This window comes from Anomalospiza imberbis, chromosome 1, assembly GCF_031753505.1.
Source record: "Anomalospiza imberbis isolate Cuckoo-Finch-1a 21T00152 chromosome 1, ASM3175350v1, whole genome shotgun sequence".
Lineage (NCBI taxonomy): Eukaryota > Metazoa > Chordata > Aves > Passeriformes > Viduidae > Anomalospiza > Anomalospiza imberbis.
Genome location: NC_089681.1, coordinates 62388644 through 62402241, shown reverse-complemented (window position 1 = coordinate 62402241; position 13598 = coordinate 62388644). Strand labels below are relative to the sequence as shown.

Genomic DNA, 13598 nt, shown 5'->3' with positions numbered 1-13598 from the left:
CTTAAGAAGTTAACAGGTGATATGAAAATAGCATTCACTCAGTAGAATCATTCCCTGTGACTGCTTGGATTACCTTTGAGGTAAAAGCTGATGTTTGATCAGTACTAGTGAAGCTGTTTGGCTTGCTGCAAATTCATATCTTACTACATCCCACAGTATCATCTGTCCATGTCACTAATAGATCAGCACCACTGCCACTGGCAGAATAAAGAGGATTCTGATCTATTTTGTGGATGTAGAGAAAGGTTGGAAGTGCTCCATTGGCTGTACTTACCAACTAACGTAATGAACTTTTAATGCCAAAAATCTGTTATTGATGGTTTGTTTACAATGGACTTTATCAAACTAAGAATTGTTAATAGAATGCCATCTGTATTGTGTAGTTATATGCAAGTGTCCAGATATTAGGAAACAATAGATTTAAATATCTCCTAGCAGTAAGGGTTAAGGTCTGTGGTGAATATCTTGGTAGCTGGTGTTTATCACCTATCTCAGCCTCCAAACAGTGGTAACTAAATGGCATGTACAGTGACACCAGCAATGTTTCAATAGGAGGCAAATGCTGTAAAAAACCACTGCCAATCATCCTGCGTGAGTACATTGTTTTTAGAGCTGAACGATTGATTTCAATAGCAAGGTGATCAACATTTTTTCTTGCTTCTGTTTCTCTAATGCAGCGTTCTGCAAAAGAACTAAGGTAAGTCACAGAGAAAATTTTGTTCTTGTTGCATGACTTGTTTATGGTGGATGTAAGAATAAACATAGCTTCAGAACTTAGTGGATGATCACTGTTTTGATAGAGCTCTTGCACTCTTGCATATAAAAATGCTTAAACTGTATATTCTCATTTAACAAGAGAAAAATATTTCACAGATTCTCTCATACTTTTTTTCTGCCTTGGAACAGAGGGTAGGTTTACATGGTTTTTTTTGTTTGGTTGGTTTTTGTTTTTTTTTTTTTAATAAATGGTGCTGCAGTCAGATTTTCAAATTTTTCTGTGTCATTTCAGATCTGGTAATTTAAAAGCTTAGAATATACTATTCCCACTAATTAGGTCTTGAATACCTGTTGGGCTTCCTGATGAAGTGTGGGCATATCTACCCATGTCTGACAAAATAAAAAAAACAGGTGAACCATATGGACCATGTACGTATAGGAAGATGTCAGCATGTATCACAAGCATTTGTGCATGAAAGAGAAAAAGGAGAAAACATACATGGTAACATGCTGGAGCACAGCCTCCTTTTCAAACCATCTGAAATGAAGCTTAAATTTAGTAAGCTTTTACACATCTTTTTGCTGTGTGTATTTGGGCATTGAGTAACATGCATATGAGAGTCACTGTAGTTTTGGTGGTGCAGGGCATTTTCAAACAGATTGTTTAAAATTTCCCAAAGGGAGCTCACACTTGAGCATGTGCCAGGGGCTGATGACAAAGAGCACTAGTGAAGTCATTGGGTTGCCTGGAAGGGCACCATGGATAAGGGCTTTGCTGCCCTTGGAGCCAGTAGACAGTCAGGCAGAGTCATATGTTATTAAACCTACTAATGGGAGACACTCTGGTCCTGAAGACAGCTGCTGACAACAGCAATTGTAGAGATAAAATTACCATTTTAAGTGGTTATGACTTTTAAGTTGATATTTCCTGATGTAGAATGTAGAAACATGAGAAGCTTGTTTGGTTTATGTAGTTCCATGGCAGTGTTAAAAATAGTCTGTGTAAGACACTTCTCTTTCCTGTTTTTCTAAGTGTAATTCTTGGCTCCCATTAGGAAGGTAAACAAAATATTTTCTATTGACTGTTCAAGAAGGGTTGCAGTGGTCTAATGTGAGAGTCAACACAAAGCAGTGGAAAGAAGGTGTTGGGTAGCACTAAAAGTAGAAGCTGGCAAAGCAAACATATGGAGAACACAAGTATTTAATTTTCCAGCTTGTGTGGTTTTCTCTGTGGTGGGTTTAAGCCCTGCAGGGTTTGTCTTGTTTGTTTAGTTTTAGCCGCCTGCAATCCCTATGTGTCCACTCATTTTCCACATAAAGAACTCGGGATATGATAATCATGACTAGAGAAGAGCAGTGAAATTACACCTTGCTGAACTAACTCTTCTGAGATTTACTCTGCCTATTCTTTTTGTCTGTGATATAATTACACTCAGTAACAGGGGCATTCAGCTTCTTGTTTACAGAAGCTATTCTGCTCTGTGTGTTTTCAAATTTGGTTATGTGGCTAATACCAGGAATCAGTGGTTATGTGATTGTTTAAATTTTTTCAATTGCTTCAGCCTCCTGAATACTAAATACAAATCCTTGTTAACTAGACTGTTGTTTAAAAAATTAGCTAACTTAATATTTTAAACTTTTATCTAGAAGTTGTGCACCTCTTCTGTCAGAGATCAGCAACATGAGTAAAAAGCATTTAATATCACACCTAGTGTCTCTTTCCAAAGATATATTTTGCCCACTTTCAAGATTTCTGATCCTAAAATCTGTCTGCCTGTTCTGCCTCAAGAGGGTACTGGAGTCCTTTTAAGAACAAATCCTCCTAACATTTCCCATTTGACAAACTGAGAAAAGTATGTAGTCATCTTTTCATAAGAAAATTGAACAAGTACATCCTGGGGGAAAAAGGCATAGCAGACTCTTTTGTTCTGCATGAGTTGCTGAATTGTTTGGTTTCAACACACTTTTTCATAGTTTCTACCCACTTCCTTTGCAAATACATTGGAACACAGTGTCATTCCTAGGGGAAGTCTTCATGTCTGGCTGCTTCAATGCTCAAAGGCAAGATGGTCCAGTTTTATTTGATATTAGTCTGAGAGATGTTATCATTGCATCCCTTTGATCTATTCCAGTTGCTTTGCACTAGCTTTGGGATGGATCTCAGAGCCCAGCAGGATGGGTGTAGAGTGACTACAGAATATGTTCCTTACTTTAGACTAATATTTTAAAATATTCTTTTGTTTTGATTAGCTGAAGAATAGAGGAATGGAAAACTTCTGCTTTGATTATAACCCTACAAATGAGCATCAAGTAACTGGACAGAGGGTCATACTCTACCCATGCCATGGCATGGGACAAAATCAGGTAAGAATGATGTTTTATTTTTATTTTCACTAACACTTAGGGTTGTAGTGTAAGGAAGTATGGTAGTCATTGCAATAGGGCTGAGAGAATGTGCTGCCACAGTAAGGTGATCTTAGTTCGAGTTTTGATTCTTGCACTAAATGCTTTTTATTTTGATGTATCTTCAGGTCAGATTTTATTCATTCTGAGGATGTGTCTACCCAGCCCAGGGAACTCATGCATACCTTTATTATGCCTTTCCACAGAGGTCATTATAGCAGGGGTTAATAGCACATCAGTGCAGCTACAGTGCTCATAGGCAAGTCTTCACTCATCTCCAAAACCCCTCTGAGCTTTTGTCTGTCCATGCCTCTAAAGCCCTTAATCTTAATAACATTGGAAACCTCACCTAGTTCCACCCGAGTCTGTCATCATGTCTCTTCCTTGTGGTGCTTGTCTAACTACCCAAGAAGTTTTAGACCACATCTTCTCCTGTCCTTCTACAGAAATGTCCTCCTTGCTTGGGCTCCACATTCCAGGAGAGCAGGGATTCTTTTTAACACTGTCATTCTTGCTGTCTTGTTTTTAACTTCTGAAGCTGAAAATGCTGTTTTCTTTCTCCATGTTGACTGAAACTGTGTGCAGCAATTGTTAGTTTTGATACCTATAATCCTCTCTGCATAATGCCATGGTAAAAGTGTTGTGGGGCACTGTGTGCTAAGCTAGAATGGCTGTTTTTGCATAGTGTTGAGTGACCATATTCCAAAATTGAAGTTTGATGTTTGTTATGGGGACGTACTTGCCTGTCTATCTTGGTTTTTGGCTTCTAACTCAGATTAGAGTAAACACAGTACTTGAGATATGATCTCATCAGTGCTGAATACCAAAGGTCTTGTGAGACCTCATGTACACATCATGAAGTGTGAGACCTCACCCTGTGACAGCTTGGGTGGCTCGAATGTTTAGGTCCTTTTTTAATGAAATGAATCCAAATATTCATTTAGTGTTGTTTGGAAAAAGGGAAAACAAAGTTTGGAAAGAGAGCAGAGATGTTACAATTAAGCAGTGTATCTGCTATCGTTCTGAACTTTCTTTTAAAAAAACATAAATGCTCTAGGAGTGTAAAACAAGTCTGTATTAAGGAGAAAGCTTCTAATATGAATTGCACTTTACATGAGAAAGGGGAAAGAAAAAGCAATGTACCTCAGATCTTAAAAGGAAATAGATTTATATCTGATAGCAAGTTTATTATTTGCCTTAAGTATTATAACTATTATTTAGTATTATTTATTAGCTCATGTCTGGTTTATGTCTTAATTTTCGTAATATTTCTGTCCTTAAGGCCAAGATGCAGAGGAAGGCAGGGGAGAATCTTGTGCCATAAAGGCAAAAGGATCTCAGTACTGGCAGATGTGTGCCGATTATGCTAAGCCCCAACTCATCCCTTTTACTCCCTCAGTTCAGATTATTGCCCAAGTTAAGAATACTTCTATAGATCTATAGAGAAGAGAATTTAGTAATCACATAACCCAGTCAATTCACTTTCTTATAAGTAACATTGATTGCTTTTGTAGTTTAAGAAATATTTAATTTATAGGATTACATGCCAAAGGTATTTATAGATTTTTTTTTCCTTGTATTGCAGATTACAGCAAGGAGAGGGGTTGCAATTTTTTTTGCATTTCTCTGAGCAAAAAGAGTTAACTTTAATTTTATACCTTCTCCCAAGAAAGAATAAAGAAATAAGATAAAAGGTGAAAGCAAAAGTACAATTCAGAGATGAATCGTCATGAGATGACATTTTTACAGTTATCCTTTGTTTAGCTAGCACTGAGAGATTAACTGAATTTACTGCAAGATATCACATCACTGGGTATTAATGATTTTCCATCTCTGCTGATGGTGCGGTGCATCCGTGTACCTGCGGTAGCAGGCACCGGGCTGAAAGCAGCAACACTCTGGGAACTGTGCAAACCACTCCCTCTGCTGGCATCCAAGCAGGAGGAGGAAGGAGAAATGGAGAAACCACCTGACTGCAATATAAACCAATAAAGGAAAATATGAGATGACTCGAGAGCTGCCGAGGCTGAGGAGGGAAAGCCAAACACAGGAAATGGGTAAAACAAGATTAGTTAAATGGGCAAAAGGCATGGGAGGGCTGGCAGAAGCCAGGGAGAAAGGCAACAAAGTAGTTTGTGACAGAGGTTGAGCAACAGGTGATGAGCAGGGCATGTGTGATAGAGGAAAGAGTAGGACAGGGACTGAACCAAGCAGAGTCATTGGAGAACATTTTAATGGAAAGGGGCAGGGTTACTGAATGTGGGAACTGAGATACCAGCTGGCAAAGGGGAGCGTGAGTAGGGTGATAGGTAGTTGCAAGAGAACAAGTGGACAGCAGGAAGAGTTGTGGGTGGAGGAAACAGAGGAAGACTAAAATAAGACAAGATGTAGAAACACAAGTGAGGTGGGAAATGAAGTTGGGGTTGCTGGACTCGCAGCTCCCTTTTCTGGCTCACAAATAGCTGTGAAACCTACCAGCAGGACATTTCTCTCCATTTCTTTCCCATCCCAACACCTTCTTGACAGTCAGTCTGAAAAGGTAGCAGGCTGTTCCTTGTAGTATGAATTCTTTGGCAGGTGACACTGTCAGGATCAAAACAGTGAAATCTGCTACATTTACATCCATCGCTGTCTGCTGGTGAAATGATCATGGCAAGGTTTGGTCGTCCTCTAGTATCAACAACCACGGAGTCTCAGAAATATTTACTGACAGCAGGCAGCCCTTAACTTCTCTTTGGCCCCTTGGAAGGGAATCCACCATCCTAATCCCAAACTCTTCCTGCCTTTTTTCCGTGAGTTTGTTCTCATCACTCCACTCATTACCTATACAGAGTTTTAGCAGCAAGCCCTCATTCCAAGCTTTGCTCCCGTTTTCTGTCCCACACCACAGGCAGGTGGCTATTTATGTAGGGGACAACCGCAAAACTCTTTTCACTGACAACATGTCTCCACTTAGTGATCTCTGAATATCTGTGTGCACTGTGCCGAGAGGAGAGAGCACTGTGCTCTTGGTTATTTATAAGGTCCAGCACCTGCTCCTCTTTTACGTTTCAGTGAATAAAACCACTCTCAGAAAACTAAAGTTCCTGGTAGTTTGTTGGTGTTCTTTCTTGAATCCATGGTCTAATTGAGAGGGTTTCTTTTACTCCTTTTGTGTGAGTCTAAGAAAAGTAACTGGAGGTTTTCTTTAAATTAGCATGTTCCTTATCACAGGAAAGTGAGGATAACACTGCAGTGTCAAGAGTTGAGTGTATATGGAAGAGAGGCAGGAAATACACAAAACACTGGCTACTGATCTCTGGTACCTCAGGCTGCTTATATTTTGTGGGAGTATCTGCCCCACAGAGGAGAATGAACGGCTTTGAAACTCAACACCAGTAAAGCCCTTTGCCCTTCTGGGTTTGGCTGGGAAGCAGTACAGAGGGCACCAATGTGCGATGGCAAGAAATCAACCTGATGTGATAAGAGGATGGGAACACACTGACTGACAGTGTTTCTTCCCAGAATTCCCATTTGGAGCTGATACATTTGACATAAACAGTGAGAGGGAAACAAAGAAGTTAGCAAAGCCCTTGGGTTTTCAGAAAGAAAGAGTATCAGACCTGGTAACCTCTCTACTGGTTCTACCCATCAAGTGCAGACTTTCTCCTGCATGCAAAACAACACTAGATAGGCACAGAGAAGGATGAGAGTGTGTTTCAGGGTCCAGTGAGGTAGCCAAAATCTGCTGCTGGCCCTAGTACCAGAGAAACACTGATGCAGCTGAGGCATATCCTGTTGATTGTCCAGAAGCCAGAGACACTGGGTAAAAGGCCTCATCAAGTTTGTCAATAGCACTTAAGGGAATCTACTGATTCTCAGAAGAAAAGAAATGCAGTAAGGCTACTAGTTATTGGGCCGTGGATTAGTTTGAAAGTGCTTCATTTCTGCTGACAGAATGCAAGAAAAGAGAACTAAGAAGCACTTTACCTTTTGAGGAGGAAGATATTTATTTCCTGTATTACTAGAGCTTGGAAAAGACTAAGCCTGAAGTATTTATTCAGTTTGAAGCAGTGTAGGGTAATGAACTGATTATGTTCATTGGGCAAGAAGGCAGGAGTGCTTAGTTGTTAGTACTATAACCCCATTCCTTAAAGTTATCCAGAAATTAACCATTTTACTTGCTCTTCGGAATCTGGTCCTTGAGAGACCATTCAGGAAAGATATCAGTAGTAAGAAGTGTTCTGATCTAGTGGCTGCTCCATTTATTCTTGATGCATCTGGTACAGTCAGCAGCTTGCAGGCTTTCACTTATAATACAAATTGCTAAGGAGTTATTATATCAAATAAATCCCCTAATGAGCAAGGCTCTAAATATGGCTTTGTGAAAGTGGCAGCTGTAAAAAGTGTCCATCCACACACAACTGAACAGAACTGAGGCTTTTTCTTTATTCATAAGCCATAGGATTAAAATGCATGTCCCTGTAGCTCACTGTGGTGCCCAAAGTAGTGGGTTTTTCCATGTGTTAATCAGATACTGAATCTGGGAATAAAGCCTAAAAGCCGGGGAGTTGCTGTTGCCTGTTAGGGTAAATAATAATAATAGGACCAATATTCACACAATTTACTTTTGTTATTATGAGATTTTTTTTGCATAAGGCAAAAGTAAAGGAAGTGCAACCTACATTGTAGGAACAGATCTTAGCAATAGGTTTCAAGGGAAAATCATGGTCTTCGGGGTCTTGTGTCAGCAGGGAGACTTCAAACCTGAGGTTGCTTCCTCAAAACACTCATTTCCCTTTGTGGCTTACCACAAATGAATGGTGGCAAACAGGTGAATTCTGGAGGTGCGGGGTGGGAGGGGGTCAGTCACTTGCATCACTGCAAAAAAGCCGTGAGGCTCCACAGGGTGATGCAGTGGGCAGCATCGGTCAGTGTATGGCTGTGATGGCCGCCTTGACAGAGAAATTCCTGACTGTGATAATAGGAGGGGCAGATTTCATGAAACAACCATTATCAGCGTAGTCTAGATCAGAGCTCTTACACTTGGAAATGGATGGCTGCAGATTTTGTAATAGCACAGTCCTGTTTATACTGAAACTCCATTTCCAACTCCTCATCAAGGTTATTAGCCCTGGTGGTTGTTAAGGATGTTTTTGTGGTAAGTTCTGGTATGTACATTTCTGAATTGGTACAGGCCCCTTCACAAAGCCTTACAGTCTCCAGGGGGGAAACAAAACAAAAGAGAATTCCTTCTCTCCCTTATCCTTTTATTGGTCTTTGCTAATGCAGCTGTTCTATGGGTAATAAGCAATTTTCTGATGTTTATAAAACTCTCCTCTACTTTATTGAGTATAATCTAAATCAGATCTAAACACACATCCGTGCACTATAGTCATCTAAATTATTTATAAGCTTGCTAAATACAAACAACTCTCCAACTCTGCCACTCGTTAATGAAGTCCAAAAGTTGGCAAATGTCCATGATAAGTATAAAATTTTAAGGAAGTCTTCAGCCATAACTGCTACAGAAGCCAGGAGTTTCAGAGCATGTTTATAACACTTCTGTTGAATATCGTGCAACAAGCAAAGATAGTCAATTGTCTTTAAGGAAGTTTTTTTTCATTTTTAAAAGCAGCTGTACCTATTTTGCTTCAAATAATAAGTTACAGCTTTATAGAACAAAATGCTTATCACCATGCATCCTTAGTACTGGAAATGACCATTATAACTGGACCAAACTGCATTTGAACTATGCAGTGAGGACCTCCTTAGTTAAAAGTAATATTACTTTATGATGACTGAATTAAGAAGGCATAATGTCAGGCCAGAAACTGTTTTCCATCCTATTTTTAAGAGGGGCCTAGAATGCGAAACTTAAATATTTCAGTTGAATTTCAGAAATTCTTTAATGCTAGAATGCCTGTTTTCCAGGACATTTAAGTGCTACAAGAGTAAAGCAATGCTGTGATGAGATTGATTTTCTGTAAAATAATAAGCAGTAGAAGTTAAGGACCCTTGAATATTTCTGGCAGAATTTCCCTTCACAGCAGCATCTTTTATTTGTGAGCCTAATTATAGTCTCTTAGTATATGCTTCTTTATAAATACTCTCTGTGTACAAATGAAATGACTGCTGTCCTTTGTTTCTTCTCTTGGGTTTGTAGTTTTTCGAGTACACATCCCATAATGAAATTCGTTACAACACACGACAACCAGAAGTCTGCGCAGCAGTCGATTCAGGGACTGACTACTTGACTATGTACTTGTGTCAAGAAAATGCCCACAGTGTTCCTGAAAACCAAAAGTTTATTTTCAGAGAGGTAAGTGTGCCTGCTTGGGTTTGGGTTTGTTTTTTTTTTTGGGGGGGGGGGGGGTAGGTGGAAGGAGAATTGTTGAATTTTTTAAATTTTTATCTTACCGCATACGCATCATGCAGGCCACAACACTGGCACAGGTCTCTGGGATAAATAGGCTGTCTTGGCTTCTAATATCTGAACAAAGAAACAGGGTAGCAGGCAAAGAGTATTCCAGTCATAAAGAACAGGAAGATGAGAGGAAAGAAAGCACCCCTGTTAACATCAAGGAGGTTGGGAACATTCTCTCTTGCATGTCACCCCTACTGTCTTCTCATGAGATTGAGGTGCTTCAATACAACCCTTCCCCAGCCAGTCATATGGCTGGCCTACTTCTGCTCTCTTTTCATTGACTTATTTCCCAGTATTTATATTACCATATATCCCCAGTACTTCACACACCACCACTACTTTGTGCTCTTTCCTGCTTTTAAGCAGCTGCCTCTACATGATATTAGAATAGCTTGTGTTTAGTAGTTTTGAGTCTGTAAAGAAGCTCCTGGATGCCTGAGAGAAAATAAGCTGGATGAAAAATGATGGCCTTGGTCAGGTTCTGGAGTGTTGTTATTTGGCTAAGGGAAAAGGTCATATAATATATCAAAATGGTATATTTACATAATGTGTCTGCATAATGCATCTAATCTCTACAGGCTCCATGGCTGACAAATGTAGCACTTTGATACTACAACTAGTGATAGGTAGCAGGGTAAACTCTAAAAAAATAAGATGGAAGTTACTGCCCATTCCCTAAATCTAGTCCAGACTGAAGCTCACAGTGATATTACTAAATAAAAATGTTTAAAAGGTTGACTTTATAAATGATGTTTCACTTTTAATATCATCTTTTAACAAAATTGCTCAGTCATAAACATTAATCCCTAAGCTGTCATGTATTGAAGGATCTTCAGTCACTTCAAGAAGTAATCGAGAAAACTGAAATTTTCAAATTGAGAAAATGAAAATATTAAAAAAATTATGGAATGCATCTGTTTCCACTGTATTCCTAACCATTCATTTTTAGCAACTGAGACTTCAGGAATTACTTTAAATGTTCTTTCTCATGATCACTTTGTGCCTGTGTGTGATTTGAATGTACTGCTCTGCTCCAATTCCTTTTCTGCTGCTGCACTAAATCAAAACCACCGGTCTCCACCTTTCAAGGCGAGTGATGGGTGAGGTGTCAGCACCACATTTCTTTTGCTTTGTGCATAGTAGTGTCAGACAGCTGTCCTTATGGATGGAGCATAATCAAAGATTTGAACAGCCTTCCCAGCAGCTTGGCAAAAATTGAGTTCTTGCGAACAGAGTCAAAAATGAGTGAGATGGATACTGATTAATCCACTCTAAAATTTGAATTATTGTGATGGAAGCAAGAAAGTAATCCTGCAGCTGAATCTGTCAGCAAATCTGTAACAAGCACACGCTGCTGGGCATCAGGAGCTGCAGCTCAGGATGCAATTAAATGCAACATTCCTGATGAGGGAAGGAGCAGACTTCCACAGGAGTCAGGGCTATGGACAGAAACAAGGTGTTGGCATTTTGCTTTCAAAGCTGCCAGAAGCCTTGAGAATGCTTGCATGTGGGAGTGTCACCCAGGCCAAGGGGATGGCCTCAGAGCAGGGCAGTCCTCCACGGCTGGCTACGCTGCCCTTTTGCAGCTCACTGTCCTAGCTGACAGTGCTCCTGGATTGGAATGAGAGACTTGAACTGGAGATAAACATAAAAAAAGGGCCTGAGGTCTCAAAATGTGTTCTTTAGGGAATTTGACTGTGGAGGTCTGTCAGACCTTACAACTCCAAGGCAGCTGTACTGCCTTTCAGCAAAGCAAGTGAACTCCACACACATCAGCAGGCAAGGGGCACACTTCGATATTCTTATTTTTTCCACCAAAAATACGAAGACACAGCAAAATTTCTTGCTAAAATATTTCCAACGTTTATGCTTAATGAACAATATTTACCTTTTACTTACAAGATATGCAATAAATTGATACACTTGGGTAATGCTTGTGCTTGACTTAGTTATTTTCTGCCATATTCTGGTCCAGTAACAAAAGGCAATGAAAGCAAATGTTAGCACACCCTTTACAGGCTGAGATGCCACTTCATGAGTCACTCTAAGCAATGCTGATGTCAGTTTACGTAAGTTTAAAAGCAGGATCTTTTGATAAAGTTTCAGACATCCTCAAGTTAGGCTTTACTGCACAACCCCATTGGAAGGATATATGAAATATTTATTTGTTGCAAATGTTTTCTGTTACTTTAAAACACAATATGTCTGCAATTTTTGAGACCTGAAAAGCTGACTTTATTTCTGTCTTTTGTAGGATGGTACCTTGTTTCACCCACAAACCCAGAAGTGCATACAAGCTGAGGCAAACGCTTACAATGGGAACCCAGCACCATTGTTGTGGCCTTGTAGCAACTCGGACTATCAAAAATGGTTCTTCAAAGAAAGAAGTTGATCCAGATGTTGTCTAGGATATAGCTGAATACAAAAAAAAAGTGCTCTTTCTAGTCAGCAGTTAGTCAGCCTTTTGAAAATCTCATAAGTGATATATTTTTGTATGGAAAGAACTGTAATTAGTTGACAAGCCTTGGATCTCGTTTCCTGGAGCTTTAGAAGGCACTAAGTATTGAGAGCTTCCCAAAGTGCCACAGAATCTGCTCCTTTTTATTTGGCAGCTACATAACTGCTTCTGAAGAGTCTTAGGTTCTTTTTGCAAGTGACATATTTTTAATCTACTGTGTGGAAGTAAGGCAGTCAAAAAATTGCACTAATGTTAATCTGCCAATAACTTAAAATGTTTATTTTTCTACTAAAACATTCTGCAGTTGGGTCTTTTAACAGATAGTAATTAATAATTATTCTTGTCTTTTAAATACCAAGAAGGTAAATGTAGGCCATATTCTGCCCTAAGTGACTACCACAAAGCCCTCAGTGAAGATAGTGTGGATTTACACATAAAGGCAGAGTATGTCTGCATGTTTTTGCACAAATAACAATCTAGATGCATACAAATTGCACATGCTTGACAATACTATACCTTAAATGGTCTGACAAGTTTAGATGTTCATGGCCCTTGACAAGTTTCTAATCATGCTTAAGATTGGTTTGGGAGTAAAATGGGGATTTTCTCATCTTTCTTAAAGGCACAAGGCAACAATATTTAAAGGTGATGCTTTGGGAAAAGCTATTTAGATTCATATGGGCCCAGCTATGTGGCTGTGTCCTAGAATGCACAACCAACTTTAACATTATGTGGATTTTCAATGTGCATAAAACATTCAAGATAAGACCTACCAATAATTCTTTTGTAAAAATTTCAAAATTACAGTTAGAGAAAATGAATCTTAAAATTTTAAGTATTTAAATTATTAATGTAAAAACTATTATATCTTAAAAATGGTTTTGCAACTGATTTCTGTGAAATTCAGATAATATTAATAGAAAAATTATTGTCTTTGGAGTATAACTTGCATTTTTTCTGGGAGCTCCTTTTAGATGAGTTGACCCTGCATGTGGTCCTGTTGAAAATAGGGGGTGTAACCTGCAGCAGTGCAGGATCGTTTGTGCCCTGGTGTGTGAGATCTGCCTTGCCCAATCAGATGAGGAGTGTGTGTATAGCAATGTACATGGCCACTGACCATCAGCATCACCATGTTGATTAGAAGGGTTTCAGCTTGTAAGAAGAGTTTCTTTCCCTGTCAGATGAAGGAATGCTTATGTGTAGAAGGATGAAAATGTCGACCTTTTTTTCCCCCAGAAGTCTGGGCATCTGTTTTGATTAGTTTGGTGTGTGTTTTGTTACTTGCTTTTGTTCATGTTTTCTATAAAAAATATACAGCCTTTCCTTTGAATCCCTATAAGCTCATGCCATTTTGGCATACCTATTTATATGACTGGGGTGTAGGGGGAGGGTTTCTGCCTGTAGGAGATGTGTATAGTTTCTTAAAAGGTCTTTCTTACCCATGTAGATAGAACGTTTTTGTGAGCACCTTTGAAGTTTTGTCTCTGTAGGCTGGACTGATGAAACTGATGTTAGAATTAATAAAATATTTTGTGATTCAGTAGAATTGGAAATGTCTTATCAACTATATATATATATATTTTTTTTTGCATTCAGTGGTTTTCATTTAATAAT

At 39.1% G+C, this 13598-nt stretch overlaps 1 protein-coding gene across 1 annotated transcript in view; it reads left to right on the top strand.

Moving 5' to 3' along the window:
- GALNT12 (polypeptide N-acetylgalactosaminyltransferase 12) overlaps positions 1-12791 on the top strand; it is a 46701-nt gene extending 33910 nt beyond the window's left edge. Inside the window, exons 8-10 of the mRNA XM_068194844.1 lie at positions 2968-3081; positions 9266-9421; positions 11781-12791. Coding sequence (XP_068050945.1) covers positions 2968-3081; positions 9266-9421; positions 11781-11918 — 408 coding nt within the window. The 3' untranslated portion in view covers positions 11919-12791. The remainder of the gene's footprint in view (positions 1-2967; positions 3082-9265; positions 9422-11780) is intronic.
- The last annotated feature ends 807 nt before the right edge of the window (positions 12792-13598 follow it).